Source organism: Cibotium barometz, chromosome 43 (assembly GCF_041138505.1).
Source record: "Cibotium barometz isolate CiBa-2024 chromosome 43, ASM4113850v1, whole genome shotgun sequence".
NCBI lineage: Eukaryota > Viridiplantae > Streptophyta > Polypodiopsida > Cyatheales > Cibotiaceae > Cibotium > Cibotium barometz.
In genome coordinates this window covers 43,358,151-43,378,709 of record NC_141088.1, presented here as the reverse complement: position 1 = coordinate 43,378,709, position 20,559 = coordinate 43,358,151, and the positions used below count along the sequence as shown (strand labels likewise).

The window sequence follows — 20,559 nt, the reverse complement described above, 5'->3', positions numbered from 1 at the left end:
GTCAGCACCCTCTAGGTTCCTTCGTCGCAGGTCACCTACTAGCGCTTTTCACTTAGGTCACCTACTAGCGCTTCACTCATAGGCCGCTTCCTTCCACCGTTTCGGAAGCTCACCATTTTAATCGAACTAAGGCTGGTCAAGAACTCGGTCGCTCTTGCCACGCGAGACGTCCTTCATTGACTCTCCGTTAGCTTTTCACTTAGGTCCTCACGACCTTATTTGACAAGATAGTCAAAATGCTTCCCGAGCATTCTTGACATAAAACAATCTTTAAAAACACGTCTCAGATACAAATAAAGTTCCAACAAACTCCCATCTTTCCACATCATTCCACGTCATTTTTTATCATTCCACATTCTTCTACTTCAATTCACATTTCATCATTCCAATTTCATTTACATTGTCCTACATCCATTCACATCATTCCTACATCCACTCACATCCATTCACATCATTCTTACATCCATTCACATCATTCCTACATCCACTCACATCCATTCACATCCATTCACATCATCCTACATCCATCCACATCATCTTATATCCATTAACATCATTCCTACATCTATTCACATCATTCCTATTTTTGATTAAGAATTATCCATGTTTTCTCGATGCATTCATATAAATATTTTCACATTCCTTCTCAAATTTCTCAAAATAAAATATGCTCAATATTCTTCTTTTTGAAAAAAAAAATTCATGGAATTTACGAAATCAATTATACCCATATTTACTCTTTTAGTATAAATACTAATCCATGTATCTAAATGAATCATTTCCATAATTCTCATAAATTGAATGATTCTATAAAATTTGTGCATAACCTTCTTTATTTTTTGACTATTGAATAATGCTCAAAACTCCACTTTTAGCATAAAATTTATTTATACATGTACTACATATATAAAGATAAATATGCGATCAAAGCATCAAGCACGCATGCCTGTGATATGAAGGCATGGTCTTTGAAATAGAAATGGAAGATTGCATGGGCACGACGATGTGCCCCTGACTTTGATAGTTCTTTCCTATCCACACGATGGGTGCCCAAAGGAGGGGGGTGGGTTCTTGTGGAAGAGAAGGGGACTCAGGAACCCCTTCTCAGGAAGGGTGGGTTCATGTGGATTATCTAAACTAAGGGATAGTGGGGGGGGAAGAGGGCGGAGGGAGAGGAAGTGGAAGAGGAAGAGCAAGGCTTGGATGATCGCCAACGGAAGGTGCTGCTCGTTGACGTGCTCTCCACTCTCTCTTTCTCTCAAGAGCTACCCTTTTCCTCTCCTTCTCTTGAACTTGGTGGACGGCTAGTCCTATCACGTTTATGACTCCTACGACTTTGAGAACCCATTCTCAAGGAAGCTAAGAGAGTAAAAATTATGAAGGCCCAATGGTGATGGGATAGTACTAGAGATAAGTGTGGGATAATACTAGAGATGTGTGATTATATAGGAAAAATAGGTTATCCACTTCAAATCTCATTGGATTTCCTATCTAAGATTGATTGGATAATTAAGATAAACATAAAGATAATTAAAGATAAACTATTATTCACTTAAAAATTAACATTATTAATAATATTTATTAACAAGTCTAAATATTTTTCATTACTAGATATATAAATATATCTTTCAATAGATCTTTTATTTTATAATTATATAACTGTATTTTTTTAATAATATATTTTTTTCAATTTTATTCAAAAGTTTATTCTATAAAAAATATTTTCAAGAAATATTAAATTTAAAAATTTATTTTTTTAAATTGAGTAACATAAACTTTAAAAATAATATTATTGATCTAATTCCAAAATATAATCCTTTAAAATTAGTGATTTTAAATTCTTTTATTTAATAAGTTATATATATTTTATTATTTAAAATACTATATTTTATTTCTCTAAACTACTAAATTAACTTTTTAAAAGAATAATCAAGAGATTTAATTGTAATTATGATTATAATTATATTATGTATACATAAATAAATTTTAGTTTAAAAGAGGAGTTCTTATTATATTTTAATTAGGAATATTCATTTAAAGTTAGAAAATTAAACATTCTCAGAAGTTGCAGCGAAGCTATGGCAAAATTTTCCAGAAAAAGATAGATCTTATTTTTATGCATAAATTTATTAAAGCAAAAAGAGGAATTCCCATCATATTCTAGGCATCTACATTTTAATGCTAAAAGAATGACTTTTGTTATATTTATGGAAAATACTTTTATAGTATTTATGCATAATTGTTTAAATAGAGAAAAGAGGAATTTTTTTAATATTTATCTTTATATATGTACATTCATAAATAAATTTTATGCTAAAAGTGAAGTTTTGAGCATTATTCAATAGTAAGAAAAATAAAGAAGGTTATGCACAAATTTTATAGAATCATTCAATTTATGAGAATTATGGAAATGATTCATTTAGATAAATGGATTAGTGTTTATACTAAAAGAGTAAATATGGGTATAATTGATTTGCTAAAAGTGGAGTTTCGAGCATTATTCTAGTAAGAAAAAAAAACAAGGTTATGCACAAATTTTATAGAATCATTCAATTTATGAGAATTATGGAAATGATTCATTTAGATAAATGCATGTGTTTATACTAAAAGAGTAAATATGGGTATAATTAGTGTTCATTTAGATAAATGGAAAGCGCAAGTGTAGGAGGTCAAGGTCGCTTTCCTATTGTCTAGTCATGGTACACATGGATCTCCTTGGTCTTCATGGTAGTACACAATGTATCTCTTGGTATAGCAACCACAAAAATTGTAAGCCCAAGGATAAACCACCTGCAAGTCAACATGTTTCCCTTTAGTACACATTTGTCTTAGTTTAGTTTTGTGTAGCACAATATGGTGGCTCTTATATTTGTTGCGTACTATTTAGTACATTTTAAGTGTACACAAGGCTTGTATATGGATGAGGTGGTACTCTATAGGCTATTTTTGTACTTGCCTCTTAGCCGTGCCACAAAAATGTGAGTTATCATCATCATCTCCAAATTGTGATAGATATCCACTGGATCCAACTCCCATGCGTATAATCATGATTTGGAAGTAGATATCTTTGAGATGGAGAGGTGGTGTTTTAGTCATTTGTTGAAATAACTCTCATTATTTCATTGTCTATAACACAAGGTGTGTCAAAGTTTCTTCCTCTCTATTAACACAAGTTTAAGATTTGTTGATCTTCTCTTAACAGGTGCTTTTCTTTGGCAATCTAAGCTTTGTGGTGCATGTATTCCTTTGAGCTGATAGTATCATTTAGTACTAGTCTCATTAGGAATTGTTGGCTAAAGGTGGTTGTTTGGGATTCCTTGGCATTTTCTTACCTATGTGGTAGCTATTAATTATTTCTTGAGAGGTCTAGTGTAGATCAATTTGCTAACTTCTTTTTCAATGTACTTTATTAGAATTTAATGAATGCAAAGAAACTTAACTAATTTGCACCTAGGACATTCTCATCAGTCATTTGTGATGCTCGAACATTGTATCGTTGTGATCAAGGATTATAATAATGATTCGTATATTTAATAAGGGATATGAAGAGGTATGATGAACATCCCAAGGTTTAACACTCCATTTTACCTAAATACCATTCGACTAGTGCCCAAGGGTCTAGCCACCCCCAACGTCAAGCGCCCGCCTACTGTCAAAGGCACTGGTGTACACGTCACAGCTCCTCTCTCTCTCTCTCTCTTTCTCTTTTTTTTTTTCTCCCCCCCCTCTCATCGCTGACCCTTGAGTCAGCACCCCTCTCTTTCCCCACCTGCCCCCGCCCGCCAGCCACCCAACCTACTTATCCAAGACACTTGCACCTTCTCTCTCGCTCACGTCGCACGCCAAGTCTTCTCTTTCTCTGTAGACATACACACACTCTCTCCCTCTCTCACACACCCCACCACCACCACCATCCACCCTCCCACATACTCTCTCTCACTCTCAGACACACACAGTACCCCTCTTTCTCAAAGATCCCTCTCTTCCTTTCCCACACATACATACCCGCCCCTCCCCCGTGTTTGGACACCCTCTAACCAATGGGCGCAAGAGGTTACTTGGTACTGCTCGTGCATATGGCTTGTTGTAGGTAGTGCGGTGCTAAGATGCAAGTACAATAGCCTCTAATGTACCACTTCGTCCTCTAATGTACCACTTCATCCGTATAGTCCATCCTGTCACTCACTCACACACTCTCTCTCTCTCTCTCTCTCTCTCTCTCCTTATCCAATACAAATACAATAGCCTCTAAATGTACCACTTCATCCATATAGTCCATCCTCTCACTCACTCTCTCTCTCTCTCTCTCTCCTCATTCATATATGCTAAACATGAGCAAAAACAAATGATCATACATGTCCGTGATGTTGAACAAGTAAAGCTAGATAGACATCATCGACAAAAGCTTTCCATTCTTTAAAAAGAGAGGTTGTGATACATTCTTCTTTTTTTTTTTTTAATAACTTGTACAAGAACACCCAAAACTGGTCCCTCTACTACACATCCAGGAAGGACCCTGTAATATAAACACACATGACTCGACCACATACATAGCCAGAGAGAGAGAGAGAGTCTTTGAACGATTTCTCTCAGCCCGAGATCTGGACACTTCTGACGGCAGACTTGGGCTCCGGCGGGGGCACTTTGGGGACGGTGACGGTGAGCACGCCGTTCTCCATGGCCGCCTTCACCTCCTCCATCTTGGCGTTGTCGGGGAGGCGGAACCGTCGAAGGAAGCTGCCCTGCGCCCGCTCTACGCGGTGCCACCTGTCCGAGGAAGCCGTCTCCTCCTTCTTGCGCTCGCCGCTGATCTGCAGCACGCGCCCGTCTTCCACCTGCACCTTCACGTCCTCCTTGGCCAGACCTGCAGAGCAGGGCACACGGCTTTGCTCATGAGCAGTCAATTCCGATAAAAGAGACGGGGGGGCGATATTCTTACCAGGCAGGTTGGCCTTGAAGATGTGGGAATCCGAGGTCTCCTTCCAGTCCACCTGCGTATTAGCCACCGCAGCCACGTCCCGGGCGAAGCTGGGGTGCTCCGGGAAGCTGGCGCGCAGAGAGGAAGAGAAAGACGGGAAGGCGAGCGAATCGAAGAGCAGGGAGTCGAAGGGATCTTCGCCTGATCTGCTGCGGCCGAACAAAGAGAGGGCCATTTCTTCCTTCTACTGTACTGTACTGTACTGCTGTACTGGTAACTGCTGTGAGGGCAGAGGAAGGCGGCACAGAGAGAGAGAGAGAGAGAGAGAGAGAGAGAGAGTGTGTGTATGTAGCTGCTGCTGGCGAATTGAGATGCGATGAGATGAGGAGAGTCGCTCTGTGGAGGTTTATTATAAACGTAGTAGTAGGGCCTTCTTGGAGCTACTACCTGCTTCCCGAACATTCCTTTCCGAGGGTTCTAGAAGCCTCTACGTCCTACCTCTAATTTTCGCAAGGGTGCCTCCCAAGTGCTCCAAAAAAAAACTCGGGTTTTGTGTAAATCCAACTTGAATCAGATTTTTGAAAATTACATTTTGAAATTTGAGTTGAAGGTAGGCAAATTTTTAAGGGTTGTAACCTTTCAATTTTCAAAAGTTTCTCTTGCCCCAACTTGATGAGCAGGTCACTTTTATTCTCATTTTTTTCTTGTCAAGATTATGGTCTCAAATGAGTATATAATATTACAACTATAAATATTATTTAAAAACGTACAGTGGTGTGTCATCTTGGGCTTGGCGAGGTACATGGAATAAACAACCCCTTGAGATGTACTTGAGGTTTGATATAAGTTTGGCCCCACGTATGCCAACACAATCCTCGAGGGCTTTGGTTAGCATGCATCGTAAATGTAAAAAAGAGGGAGGATGTACATGAAATGAGACTCACAGGATATGACCCTACTAGACATTTCCACGGTGGCATGAGAAAAAGGAAACTCTTACATGGTATTTGTACTCCACCCTTTACCGCTCTAATGCCTCAAGAGAGCAATGCAAGTGGCCTCCACATTAGACGCAACCTCACCTCTCTTCAGTGCCTTCAAGAGTAGTCTCTCGATCTAGGCATTGTGTTGGCATAAAGATGTAAAACTCTTGAAAGGCCCCTTTTCACTCTCAGGAAGCTGACTGGAGAAAGAGACCAATCTCTTGATGGGCTTGCTTGAGAGCAACTTGGATTGTCCTTTGTGAAGAACGAGAAGGATGCTAAGATGTCCTAAATCTTCTAGGTAATACATGGGACTTGTAGGAGTTAATCTGGGATAGTTCTTGGTGATCTTACTACTACGAAGGGTCAGCTGGATTGAGATGTGTCTCTGCTGCCTAATCCAAGAGGACAGCTCCCACAAAGATCCTAACCATGTCATCCCTCTTTTAGCTCCACTTGTCCACATAGAGAGAACCCCTCTAGTCTAGAGAAGATGCGGCTAAGATGATCTTGCTCTGCTAAGGGTTAGCTGGATTGAGATGTGTCTATGCGTAATCCAAGAGGATAGCTCCCACAAAGATGCTAACCATGCCATCCCTATTATAGCTCCACACGTCCACTTAGAGAGAACCACTCTAGTCTAGAGAAGATGAGGCTAAGATCAAAGCAAGAGAAAATAAAGCCATGGAAAGGGCAGGAAACTTTGGAAGGTGCCAAGTGCCCTAGCCTCTAATAAGACATGCACTGAGAGGGATGAAAAGATTGGAGGAGGAGAGAGAGCTTGAGCTCTTGCAAGCACACACATGCTCACACAACAATGGATGGAAGGCTGAAATCTTCTTCTTCTTCTTCTTGTTTTCAAAAGAGTTCTATAAAAGATAAGTGAAAACCAACATAAGTACTAGAGTACTATATACAAGTGGTCTATAATGATAACATGCTAAATAGGTGAGCTCGCAGGATAAGTATGCTATAACTCGATTGGACTAGGTAGGTGTAGTCCAACTATAGAATCAATGTCAAAGATCCCATCATCTCAACTACCAAATGCACTAGTAGCATAAAGGTGAAATGGTCTACTAGGCACAACATGAGTGACAACTCAAGTTGAGCTATTCTTCTTTTTAAATAAAAGATTCATGGAATTTACAAAATCAATTATACCCATATTTACTCTTTTAGTATAAACACTAATCCATTTATCTAAATGAATCATTTCCATAATTCTCATAAATTGATTGATTTTATAAAATTTGTGCATAACCTTCTTTATTTTTCTTACTATTGAATAATGCTCAAAACTCCACTTTTAGCATAAAATTTATTTATGAATGTACATATATAAAGATAAATATAACAAAAATTTCTCTTTTCTCTATTTAAACAATTATGCATAAATACTATAAAAGTATTTTCCATAAATATAACAAAAATCATTCCTTTAGCATCAAAATATAGATGCTTAGAATATGATGGGAATTCCTCTTTTTGCTTTATTAAATTTATGCATAAAAATTAGATCTATCTTTTTTTGGAAAATTTTACAATCGCTTCGCTGCAACTTCTAAGAATGTTTAATTTCCTAACTTTAAATGAATATTCCTAATTGAAATATAATAAGAACTCCTCTTTTAAACTAAAATTTATTTATGTATACATAACATAATTATAATCATAATTACAATTAAATCTCTTGATTATTCTAATATATCCATTTCTCATTTCCAAAAATGTTAGCATAACCCTCTTTCAACTTAAAATAAATTAATATGATTTTTCTTAATCATAAACAAGCTTAAAGAAATCAATCATCATTTCATAAAAATACCTAATCTTTTTCTCTAACTTGTCAAGCCTAGAGTTTTGTTTAAGATAATGGGTTTATCGTTAAGAACCATCCTTCTAACAAGGATCTAACCATAAAGATGATTAATCTTTCCAAAAAGAGAGATTTAAATATAAAAATACTAATTAAGCATAAAGATTAGTATTAAACCATTTAAACATTATGAATCATTAGAAAGCTTGATTTCATGAAAAAACCATGTAATTGAAAGCTTCCTAAGCATAAGAGGGGTTCCGAAGGAGGTAACCATTGAGAAGATAGAAAAACCATTGAATTAAGGCTTACCTTTGATTTTGGATAATTTTTGGACCAGCTTGGCTCACTTTTTGATCTAGTTTGCAGGAGGAGAGATGAGAGATATAAATATCTCATTTTTTGAATTGAAAATGCAAGGAAATCATGAAAAAAGGTGCCTCCTTCATGAGCTCTTTCCTTCCTTACTGAGGTGTCAAAAATTAATTTTTTTATTAGAAAACTTAATTTTTAACTAATAAACCCAGTACTTCGTTAACTCTTTATCTTATGTGAGCATTCACTCATTTTTGGGCTATCTTATTTTATTCTTGGTATTTTTGTCATCCCAACACTTGGATTAATCCAATTGGCCCTTTAGAACCTTATTTGGACCGTAATCAAAAATTTCTGAAATTGTGGACCCTTAGGCTAAGGTCTTCAATACACATATTCAGTTAATTTCTAATGCACATTGGAAAATTCTTTTTGAACTTCTGTTTCAAGGGAATTCATCTTAGATTTTAGGAGAAATTTTGTATCCAAAAATATCTCAAATTTGTATTATCTCTCTCTATACCATTTTCTCTCTCTAGGCTAAAACAAGGGAAAACAATGTTTTCTTGTATTCTGAATTGGGGGATGATTACAGAAACTAAAGGGGAGGTTCTTACACCTTTATATCTCCAAAGCTGGAGGGAGGAACCTTATAGGAAGCATCCAAGAAGCTAGCCAACATTCATTCATGATCAATTCTCCACCATAACAAACCTAAGGATTCACTAAATTCTAATAAAGTACATTGAAAAAGAAGTTAGCAAATTGACCTACACTAGACCTCTCAAGAAATAATTAATAGCTACCACATAGGTAAGAAAATGCCAAGGAATCCCAAACAATCACCTTTAGCCAACAATGCCTAATGAGACTAGTACTAAATGATACTATCAGCTCAAAAGAATACATGCACCACAAAGCTTAGATTGCCAAAGGAAAGCACCTGTTAAGAAAAATCAACAAATCTTAAACTTGTGTTAATAGAGAGGTAGAAACTTTGACGCACCTTGTGTCATAGACAATGAAATAATGAGAGTTATTTCAACAAAGGACTAAAACACCACCTCTCCACCATCAACGATATCTACTTCCAAATCATGATTATACGCATGGGAGTTAGATCCAATGGATATCTATCACAATTTGGAGAGATGATGATGATAACTCAAATTTTTGTGGCACGGCTAAGAGGCAAGTACAAAAATAGCCTATAGAGTACCACCTCATCCATATATAAGCCTTGTGTACACTTAAAATGTACTAATTAGTACGCGAAAAATATAAGAGCCATCATATTGTGCTACACAAAACTAAACAACTAAACTAAGACAAATGTGTATTGTGCTACAAAAAAACTAAACTAAGACAAATGTGTACTAAAGGGAAACATGTTGACTCGCAGGTGGTTTATCCTTGGGCTTACATTTTTTGTGGTTGCTATACCAAGAGATACATTGTGCAAATAAAAAGAGAGGGAGGAGTCACAAAACAAGGAGAATCATGTGTATACTACCATGAAGACCAAGGAGATCCATGTGTACCATGACTACACAATTGGGTACCCAAGGGAAGCGACCTTGACCTCCTACACTAGCGCTTTCAGGAAATAATAAATATCTACTACCACATAGGTAAGAAGATGCAAAAAAAGCCCAAACAAAACAACCTCTAGCGAACAAGGACTAATGAGACTCGTACCAAACCATAGTATGAGGTCATTAAGGAGTGTCCATTGAATGGATTGGCAAGGAAAAGCACCCACTAAGAGAAGATCAACCACACTCACCTTGGGAACAATCCAAGTGCACCTTCTAGGTTTTGCTATGACATAAGAAGAGTTATTCAAATTTGATGTCACATTAGGGAAAAACGGAGCTCATTTTGGGGCCCTGTAAGAAATTCACTATTTTTCGATTTATTTCTCTCCTAAAAGATCTCAAAAATAATAAAATATGGAAACGTGGCTCAGAACTGTCAGTGAGGACCACTGAACTGTCAGTTCAGAAAAGAATAAGATAATCTTTTGTCTAACTAACACGATTTTGCATTAAATATCTCCTTAATTTTTTTTGTTTCTCGAAGATTTCGCATCTCTTTTGACGACGTGTGCAGGCCTCTCATAAAGAATCCATCACTGAACTTAATGATTGTACGGGTACCGCCACACTTCCAGAATTCATGTTACAAAAAGACTATGAGATTGACAAGCCAACTTTGCAACCTCAGAAGCACAGAAATGGCCGATACTAGTGAGTTACAATCTCAGAAGAAGCGATTATATCATCTTCACATCGACTTAGAAGAACAATATGCTCCAGCACAAAAAAGACGAAAGGATACCGTGCTAAATGCTCAACAATGGAAAAATATGAGAAGAGAAGGGCTCCAACATATTGACTTATGGTGTGATGGAAGTATATATCCAAAATGTCTAGTAAAAAACTCTACACCTCCATTTGTCAATCCAACCACACTATTGAGGTTTGCGGGCGATGGACAAAATGGACTTCTTGGTTATATTTCAGCACAGTCTGCATTTGCAGAAACATATAAAACAATGTACCTACAAGAAAAGGGAGCCAGGATTCAAGAGCTATTCGTGCAAAATTGGAGCAGCAGTTGCAGAATGAAATTGAGGAGCATTCAAAGAGTAAAAAAGAGTTAACAAGATCAAGAAGGAAGAGAACCATGCTTGGAGACAGACAACGAAGCAGGAAGATTAAAAACATTGCAAATTTGAAGGCTGGGACTGGTGGATGCAAGCGAAGAATTCAGGAAGCAAGGTTAGTTTGGAATTTTTTATTTTTTAAACTCAAAAATGCTCTCAAATGACTATATCTATTTTGTCCATTAATGCAAAACAGGATTGGAAGTGTTGAATAATATAGGCATATTGTGTTGTTACTATATTGTTACTATAGGAAATTATTGGAGCCTGCAAAAGAAAATATGGATCCCAACCTTCTTCCAGTTAAACAAATGAAAGGATTGCTTTCTTGTGGTGTAGCAAAAGGTTTGATTGAAGAAAAAAAATACAAAACAATCAAACGCAATGTTGTAGAGGACTTTATATCCAATAATCAAGTTGATGGTACTACAATCCAAGAGGCTCTTGATGTTAGTAGAGTTAGCAGGAAGGGATATAGTTCGATTTTCCATGCGATATCCTCAACTTTGAGAGATCAAAGGATTAAACGAGTTTTACTGCCAAATCCAGCAAACAGTGTGGAAGATAAGAGGTCATTTGAATGAAAGTATAGATGAGTTTATTGGACCATATATCCATATTGAAGAAATATTTCATGGTGCTAAAGGAACCACTGTGTATGACCCTCGGAACAATATATTTGTAGATCTACAACAACTTCAAAGAAGAATGGTCGAGTTTTATGGAATAACATTTGAAGAGTGCAAAGGCATTTTGAAATTTGTTATCAAACTGGATGAGTGTGAGGTTGTAAAGGAAAAGAAAATGGAAAGGATTACTATCATATTGATGAATGGAGCACTTGATACATCATTGAATGAAGCGAGTTCGAAGTATTTTAGTGTGCAGTCGGAGAAACACATATGGTGGTTGGGCTCATTCCAGGTATGATCATTTTTTATTTCGTACTTGATTTTAGTCAATGTTTTCAAATCTTTTATAGTAAGACTTTTGTTTTGTATAATCACAGGTAAAGACAGAAGACCATGAAACACTAGATTGGGTGTTTCACCACACGGAAATCCCAAGAATAATTAAAAGACAAGTGCAAGGAGAGAAACTCCATGTTGCAGAAAAAGGTGATTTTCAAGTAGAGTGGCATATGGCGGGGGATCTTAAAACACTTAAGTGCATGTATAACGTTAGTAAAGGAGGTAACTCAAAGTCTCCTTGTCTTTACTGCAAAGAATCAGCGCAAGTAATGGATTCCAAATGGTGGAAGAGAGCACCTAATAGAGATAAAGTTGACCCTGACTTCAAGGCCATTCTTGACATTCCACTATGTAATGTTCACATATGCACATTGCATGCTCTATGTCAAATTATTGAGAAATTGGTATTTTTGTATATTGGATTTGCTTGGAAACTTCGTCCCGAAAGAAATAGAAAGGATGCTCTTCATGCATTGGAAAAAGTGTTATCCGATATAGGTCTGCATGGAGGTGATGTTCATATCACAAAGGATTTTAAAAAGTCTACCAATGGCAAGGAGGTACCAATCAAGTCCTCTATTGGTGGTGTTAAGGCAAGAAGATTCTTGTCTCGACCCAAACACAATAGTAAGCAAGTAAGGCAAGGTAGAACAGTTTCAAGGATTAGTTATGGATTGTGGAAGCAAGTCCATAATGCCGTGAAAGATCATGAGGCAGATGGGGAAGCACGAAATGTGAAGGCAGAGGTGTGGAGGTCTCTTGATCAACTCTTCATGTTCTATGACAATGTAACATGGACAAAGAGTGATTACAAGAACTTTGAAGAGGCAATTAAACATTTTGGGAAGTCAATGAAAGATGCATGGACAGCCTGCAATATAACTCACTACATGGTAAAGATGTCTTCTTCTTTGTGTGATCCTCTTTTCTTTTATAACTTACTATGCATTCTTATGTCTTTGTGAAAACAGCATATCATCTACAACCACCTTCCCTATTTTGTCAAAAAGTATGGATGCCCAGCAATTTGGTCTACCCAAGGCATGGAGAAGTCTCACTACATGGCACGTAATGCATTTTTCAGACACACACAACACTATGGAGGGAGTCAAAAGGCAAATAGTCTGAAGGAAGTCTTCCAATGGTTTTACCGAGGCATTCTACAAAGGCTGCATGCTAAAAGAAAAGTTGCTAGTTCCAAAGTCAAGCTTGCTTTTATTCTAGCCCAAAAGCAAAGACGAAGACAAACTTTGGACAATTCAATGGCAGCAGAGAGACATAGACAGTGGAGGGATTCGAAGATATTTAGAAACCATAAATGGACAAGTAAACATGAATAGCAGTTTGTAACTTATTGGTGTTATGTCCACATGTTTTCAAACTCAATCAATAGATTTTTATTCTGTGAAACAAGTGACTCTTGGTGTAATGCCTATATGTTTTGAGACTCCATCAAAAGTATTTCTTTTGTGAAACATGTGATCTATATTAACAAGCATCAATACATCCATATATTAACACACAAAAAATTCAATCAATACTACTTAATTATGCTAGACATACTGTTGATCCTTACCAATAAAGTATTGAGTGTCAAACACTTTTAGAAGCTTTTAAGTGTGGGAAGAGTACTGAAGTGTCGTACGGTGATGGGACAAATGCAAAAGGGTACTGATCGTCCGTACGGACAAGGAACTGATGAGGATCAAAGACTTTGTACAAATCAGTTCAACTTCAACATAATGTTTGTGCTATATTTGATGACTAAATCCTATTACTCCCAAGGCTTGCGAGTCGAAACTCTCTTTTTGAACTTGATTGGACTCTTTTTCTTCCTTATTGGCTTGATGTCGACTTTCTGTTTATCAATGCTTACCTCTGTTGCTTGTCTGAGAGGGGTATCCTTGTCTTCAGCTATCTCCATGTGTTCTTCTTCTTGGATTGTGTGGCCTGATGCAATCATGGGTGGCTCTCGAAACCTTATGAGCTTGTGTTTTCCATAGCCCTCTAGACATTTGGGCTCCTTAACACCACATGCTAATGCATAAGAAGTGTAAGACAAAAAGTAAGAGGCCCTAGAGGCCTGCTTATTCACATAATCCCCAAATATATCTATGGCGGACAACCTCTCTATTAAAATGATCTTTTCCTTTTGCCATGGAAGATCATGTCCACCTAAAACCCTAGACAAACATTTAAAGAAGTAAACAATGGCTTCTCCATTGTTGCTCAACTGCCTATGGTAAATCAAGATCTTAGCACTGCCTAGATCATGAATATAATGAGCTAGGCTTGACATTTTGCCAAACCCAGTTGGCCTGCTTCCACTTGATCTCTGGAGGAATGTGTCATCCTCAATTTGTAGCTGCCATGTATCAAAAGATTGTAGTGAGACAATGATACATAACTACAAAACATTTAAACACAAGATAAAGTATTTGATTTGAAGTAATAATATCATACCCTCTCATTTTCATCAGCAAAAGAAGTTCATCTTTCCAAAGATTTATTCCTCTCCCCTCTAGTCCAGCCTCTTCTTTAAGTTTTTCCTTATGAAGTGCTGAGAGATTCATAGCTTCCTGGGTGAGCTGGAAGGCAGCTTCATCTGGCTCTTGGAAACTTTCAGCCTCTTTGAAACAAATAGTAAGGGCCTCTACAGGATCAAAAGTTGTTTCCAAAGCTAGCAGTGAATGGTCATCCTCTATGCCAACCTCCTTGTCAAGCCTTGAAGCCTGGGCAATAAGGGAAATGGCATAGTCCTCCCTCAAATTGAACATACACTCTATATCATGGAGGAAAATATAATCTTTACCACCAATCAAGACACCTGGAAGCATGGGCACTGCATAGTTGCTGCTCTGAACATCAAAATCTTCAACTGGCTGTGCTGCCCTAAGAGTTTCAGTCCTCAATTGAACAAGGTCAAGAGCAGCCACTTGCAGCCCCTCATCCTCGAGGTTGATATCTTCTTCCTGCTCTGCCATATCTGTTGCCATAGGAATATCCTCTTTTACCTCCGCTACAGATATATCTTCTTCTTCAGTCTCCTGCCCTTGCTCTTCTAGAGATTGCTGTTGAAAGACAATGTACATAAGGAATGCCATGTTTTCCTCAAGCACTCTACACTTTCTGGTGTGCAAGTTACAGCTGAATTTATATTCCTCAGGCAGGCTGTCAAACCTTCTTTTCACATGGTACCTCAGCCTGTCAATGGAGACAATATGATTTAAATGCACAAAAACCTTTTCACCTTCCACAATCCTTCCTGCCTCTGTCAGTTGTTTGAAGGTATCCCAATGGTCTGAAAGGAAATCTCTGTAATGGTCCAAAAGAGAGCTCATAGTGAACTCCCTGTTGAAAATACTGTGGTATATGTGGAAGTTCCTCTGAGCCTTGCACTTGTGAAGAAAGTCAAATAGGAGCAAATCTGGAGATTTGTCCTCTTCTGGTTTTCTTTGTTTTGAAAGGGAAGACTCACCTTTCTGCTCTAGTCTCTTGCTTTTGCCTGAACCAAAATTTATATAACATGAATTCTATATGCTCACATATGGAATCAGATAATGTATAGGATATCACCAAACAACTCTCTTCATAAGCACACATGAATCACCTGGTGATTGCTGTGGTCTGAGTATAGCAGCAGAAAAGTCCAGCTTCCTCTTGAAAGGAGGGGCTTGAGAATCAACTGTTCCAAATCAAAAACCTTTCTCATCATCAAGAAAGACATCCCCATGGACATAGAAAGCAAAACAATGAGGAAACAGTAAAAACCAAAAGGGACACAAGAATTTGCAACAAAACACGATGCAGATCCATTTGAAAAATGTCAAGTGCTCTCCTCGCATTTTGTTGCAAATTCTAAATTTCTATACATCCAAATGCTAGGGATATCTCACAATGTTCAGGACAGTAAATGATACCAGGAGGAATTCCTCAGGGCAAAAGAGATTAAAAGAAGGAGGAAAAAATAAAAGAACCTTAACAGTTGAAGTTAGATAGATACTTATGCAAATGAATTTATTGTAGCACACTTAAGCACCTTAGCAGCTGAAGTTAGTTTTTAGTAATACAATAAATTTCGGACCTATCCATGAGTATCCTATGGCACAATCACAAATTGAGAAGCCCTAAAATAAAAGTGCCTAATAAAATGTCATTTTTCATTTAGATATTCAAAATATAAAGTCATTCTTGATATAACATCTCTCGCGCATCATTAAATTAGATATTTTATACAAGCAGATTGTTTAGAAATAAACTCGCTTTATCTTGGACTTTTTCTTGATATCATTATGAAACTAGCTCTTGGGATTGGTGTCAATCTCAAAAGAAAAGCCTTTTATTTCCACCAATACACCATGAGGATTGCTTGTGGGTCTCTTCCAACTCCTTATATCTTGAGATTTTACTTGACCTCAAGGGAGAAGGTTCATTATATCATGAGGAACATTGTGTGTCTAGCCTACCAACCATGAGCATCTAGGTAGCCAAATTTGTTTAAAAATAGAGTGATGGGTACATTCTAAGGAGAGGGGGAGCATGACCTTAGAACAAAATGTTTGCTAAGGTTATAAAGATATCACTATGGTGATATTATGAAGCGATGTAAATGAATAGAAGCCATTGACTAGAAGCTAGATTCCCTAGAACTAGGCACCTACTACCATTGGGACTCGAAAATCCATAAAGTCTTCAATTAGCATTAAACGGGACTCAAATTAAGGGGGTGGATGCTATATGATTTAGGGTTATATTAGGCGAGTTGTTAAGCTAGTCCATGGGCTAATGATGATGTACTTGATCCCATTTAAAGGCTACGCATCTGATGGAAATGTGTGTTTCGGATAAAAAAATCAAGATGGACTCTCCGCTGAAGATCAGCAAGATCAACCAACTCCCAACCTAGATTTCAAATTGGTATCAGGTCAAACCATAGTCCCTTTGCCATATATGCACTCTAAGGTTGCCAAATTAGAAAAATCATAGAGTATTGATTTGAGTCTTGATTATCTCACTTATCCTATTTTTCCCTCTTTCACCCATTCTTACAAATCAACTCAAACCAAGTGGTTTGAATACTTCTACAGGAAGTTTTAGCTTTCCACAAGCCCATAACAGTAAGAAAACCATTATCAACAACTCACATCAAGCAATCAAAGAAAATTTAATCAACTTGGGAGTGGTTTTTTTCTAGCATGAAATGGAAATGAGCTCAAATCTGGTATCATTCTTATTTCTTGGTGCCATTAAGACTATGCAAAGTTTGCTCCAACATTGATGCAACTCTCCAAACAAGTCTTAATAATGGACACCTCATGAAAAATAAGTGATTAATTCTTAATTACAATGTTAATAACAACCATTTATGGTTTAAATCTCTAATAGGGGAGGCACTTTCCCTCTATCAAATCAGTAACCCTAACATCATTTGGTACTCAAATGATTAATCCAAATCAAGGTATTTAGGAAATTAATTAAGTTAAGCCATGGATTAATTATGATTTAGTTGAGTCTATTTGAAGGAAATTAATTAAGCTAAGCCATCGACTAATTATGATTTAGTTGAGTCTATTTGAAGGAAATTAATTAAGCTACGCCATGAGCTAATTATGATGTACTTGAGTCTATTTGAAGGCCTCCCATCAAATGGAAATGTGTGTCTTGGATCAAATCTCTTGTCTAAGTTATTGTGTTAATCACTCTCTTAATCTAGATTGTGCCAAAATGTTGAATCTAATCCATTGTTATCTGCCTTAATCAACTCCAAACTTAGATTTTAAGTAACTTCAAGATTTCTTCTTATAAATTGGTACATGTGATAGGCTTACCAATGACGAACCTCCTCTCTACTCTTTGTTGCTATGATAAAACCCTTGAACTTAGAACATCAAGAGTGGTGGTATTTTCTTTTTTTGTTCTAGAATCATTAGAAATCTTGATTTCAAGAAAAAACCATTTAGTTGAAAGCTTCCCAAGCATTAGAGGGGTTGGGAAGGAGATAACCATTGAGAAGATAGAAAAACCATTGGATTAAGGCTTACCTTTGATTTTGGCTTGATTCTTTAAAGAAAGAAGTGAAGCCCACAAAGAAAGCTTTGGCCACCAATTTGGGGAGGGTAATCTCTAAGAGAGGATGGAGAATTGCGAAGCTCCAAAAGTAGAGGCAAAATAGAAGGATAATAGAATCACAGTAAAATGAAGATAATATTGGCATGTTATTACTCAAAGATGAAAATACAAAGAAATTAGGGTCTATTTATAGGTTAGGGAGGCCACTAACCAAGTCCAACTGGGATCTAGGGGCTTCGAGCTTCAGTTTGATCTATTTTGGATAATTTTTGGACCAGTTTAGCTCACTTTTTGATCCAGTTTGCAGGAGGAGAGAGGAGAGATATAAATATTTTATTTTTTGAATTAAAAAGATAAGGCAATGATGAAAAAAAGGTGCCTCCTTCATGAAGTTTGATTTTTTTTCTAATAAATCTTAATTTTTAACTAATAAACCCACTTGGTCAACTCTTCATCTTATGTGAGCATTTACTAATTTTGGAGTATTTTATTTTATTCTTTGTATTTTTGTCATCCCAACACTCGGATTAATCCTATTGGCCCTTTAGAACCTTATTTGGACCTTAATCAGAAAATTTTAGAAATGTGGACCCTTAGGCTAAAGTCTCCAATACACATATTCAGTTAATTTCTAATGCACATTGGAAAATTCTTTTTGAACTTTAGTTTCAGAGAAATTCATCTTAGATTTTCAGAGAAACTTTTTATCCAAAAATATCTCAAATTTGTATTCTCTCTCTATAACATTTTTTCTCTCTCTAGGCCAAAACAAGGGGGATGATTACAGAAACTGAAGGGGAGGTTCTTACACCTTTATATCTCCAAAGCTGGAGGGAGGAACCTTACAATAAGCATCCAAGAAGCTTGCCAACATTCATTCATGATCAATTCTCCACCATAACAAACCTAAAATAAAAAATTTCATTTTTCTATAATGGGATTTCAATGGTGTGGACTAGTAATCCAATTAATATCATAGCTTGTGGGCTATCCTAACACATAGTTTGGAAATACATCCTTCAATTATCTATACCCCTCCTTTAATTTCCATTATCACTTGAACAAAGGCAGAAAGTGAAGGCTAGAGATTGGCCTCTATCTTTTTCAACTTTTATACCAATAATACTAGAAAATACATAACAATTCACTTGTTTGTGAAAGGAGTATTTTTACAAGGTTCTAATTTATCTTTTTCCCATTTCTAAGCTCTTAAAGTTTTTGGAATCAGCTTGTAATTGATAAAGATATATTGTGTTGTCACTCCAACTGTTGGCATCCCACATTTAGAAGCTCAAAGGAAAAGCTTGCGTGAAAGGAGGAAACTAGATCCACATTTCAACATGACCATCTTTGTCGAGAGAGAACCATCTTTCTAATGAATTCAAATCCTAATTTATGCCATTTTTCTTGATTTATCTTATAGTATTTGTATAAAAATAAGAAGATATGCAACTTTGACTTGCATGAGATAGAAACTTTAATCAAACTCACTTTAATCAAGAAGATATGCAACTTTGACTTGCATGAGATAGAAACTTTAATCAAACTCACTTTTTCTTTGTAGGTTGATGAAATGCTATAGGGGATGGCTTTTTTTTCTTTTGCTTCACTTTTTATACAATAAACAACTAGATTTTCCTCCCCATGCTAGATACCCACCACATTACCATTCTAAAATTATTCTTTTATTATTCTATTGATAGAGTAGCCCTTATCTTCTTCTATTCTTTCATGGATAGAGTAGCCCTCGCCTTTGTGAGGAGTCTTATGGCTATCCTAACACATAGTTTGGAAATACATCCTTCAAGTATCTATACCCCTCCTTCAATTTCCATTATCACTTGAACAAAGGCGGAAAGTGAAGGCTAGAGATTAGCCTCTATCTTTTGTCAACTTTTATGCCAATACTGGAAAACACATAACAATTCACTTGTTTGTGAAAGGAGTGTTTTTACAAGGTTCTGATTTCTTTTTTTCCCATTTCCAAGCTCTTAAAGTTTCAAGAATCAGCTCGTAATTGATAAAGATGAGTTGTGTTGTCACTCCAACTGTTGGCATCCCACATTTAGAAGCTCAAAGGGAAAGCTAGCATGAAAGGAGGAAACTAGATCCACACGTCAACATGACCATCTTTGTCGAGAGAACCATCTTTCTAATGAATTCAAATCCTAATTTATGCCATTTTGCTTGATTTATCTTATAGTATTTGTATAAAAATAAGAAGATATGCAACTTTGACTTGCATGAGATAGAAACTTTAGTCAAACTCACTTTTTCTTTGTATACAATTGGTTTATATACAAGCTTCCTTTATAAGGGCAGTCGAATGGGGTTTAGGTAAAATGGAGTGTTGAACCTTTTGGTGCATACAATTGGTTTATATACAAGCTTCCTTTAGAAGGGCAGTCGAATGGGGTTTAGGTAAAATGGAGTGTTGAACCTTGGGATGTTCGTCATACCTCTTCATATCCCTTATTAAATATACAAATCATTATTATAATCCTTGATCACAACGATACAATGTTCGAGCATCACAAATGACTGAGAGAATGTCCTAGGTGCAAATTAGTTAAGTTTCTTTGCATTCATTAAATTCTAATAAAGTACATTGAAAAAGAAGTTAGCAAATTGACCTACACTACTAGACCTCTCAAGAAATAATTAATAGCTACCACATAGGTAAGAAAATGCCAAGGAATCCCAAACAACCACCTTTAGCCAACAATGCCTAATGAGACTAGTACTAAATGATACTATCAGCTCAAAGGAATACATGCACCACAAAGGAATGAGACTAGTACTAAATGATACTATCA

The 20,559-nt window shown here is 36.6% G+C and overlaps 1 protein-coding gene across 1 annotated transcript; it reads right to left on the bottom strand.

Moving 5' to 3' along the window:
- Positions 1-4,397: 4,397 nt before the first annotated feature.
- LOC147613941 (18.1 kDa class I heat shock protein-like) lies at positions 4,398-5,307 on the bottom strand. Its single transcript, XM_086781260.1, has 2 exons — positions 4,940-5,307; positions 4,398-4,864 (listed from the first exon to the last, which is right to left on the bottom strand). The coding sequence occupies exons 1-2, from the start codon at positions 5,151-5,153 to the stop codon at positions 4,590-4,592; spliced, it is 489 nt and encodes a 162-aa protein (XP_086637386.1). The 5' UTR covers positions 5,154-5,307; the 3' UTR covers positions 4,398-4,589.
- Between the last annotated feature and the right edge of the window lie 15,252 nt (positions 5,308-20,559).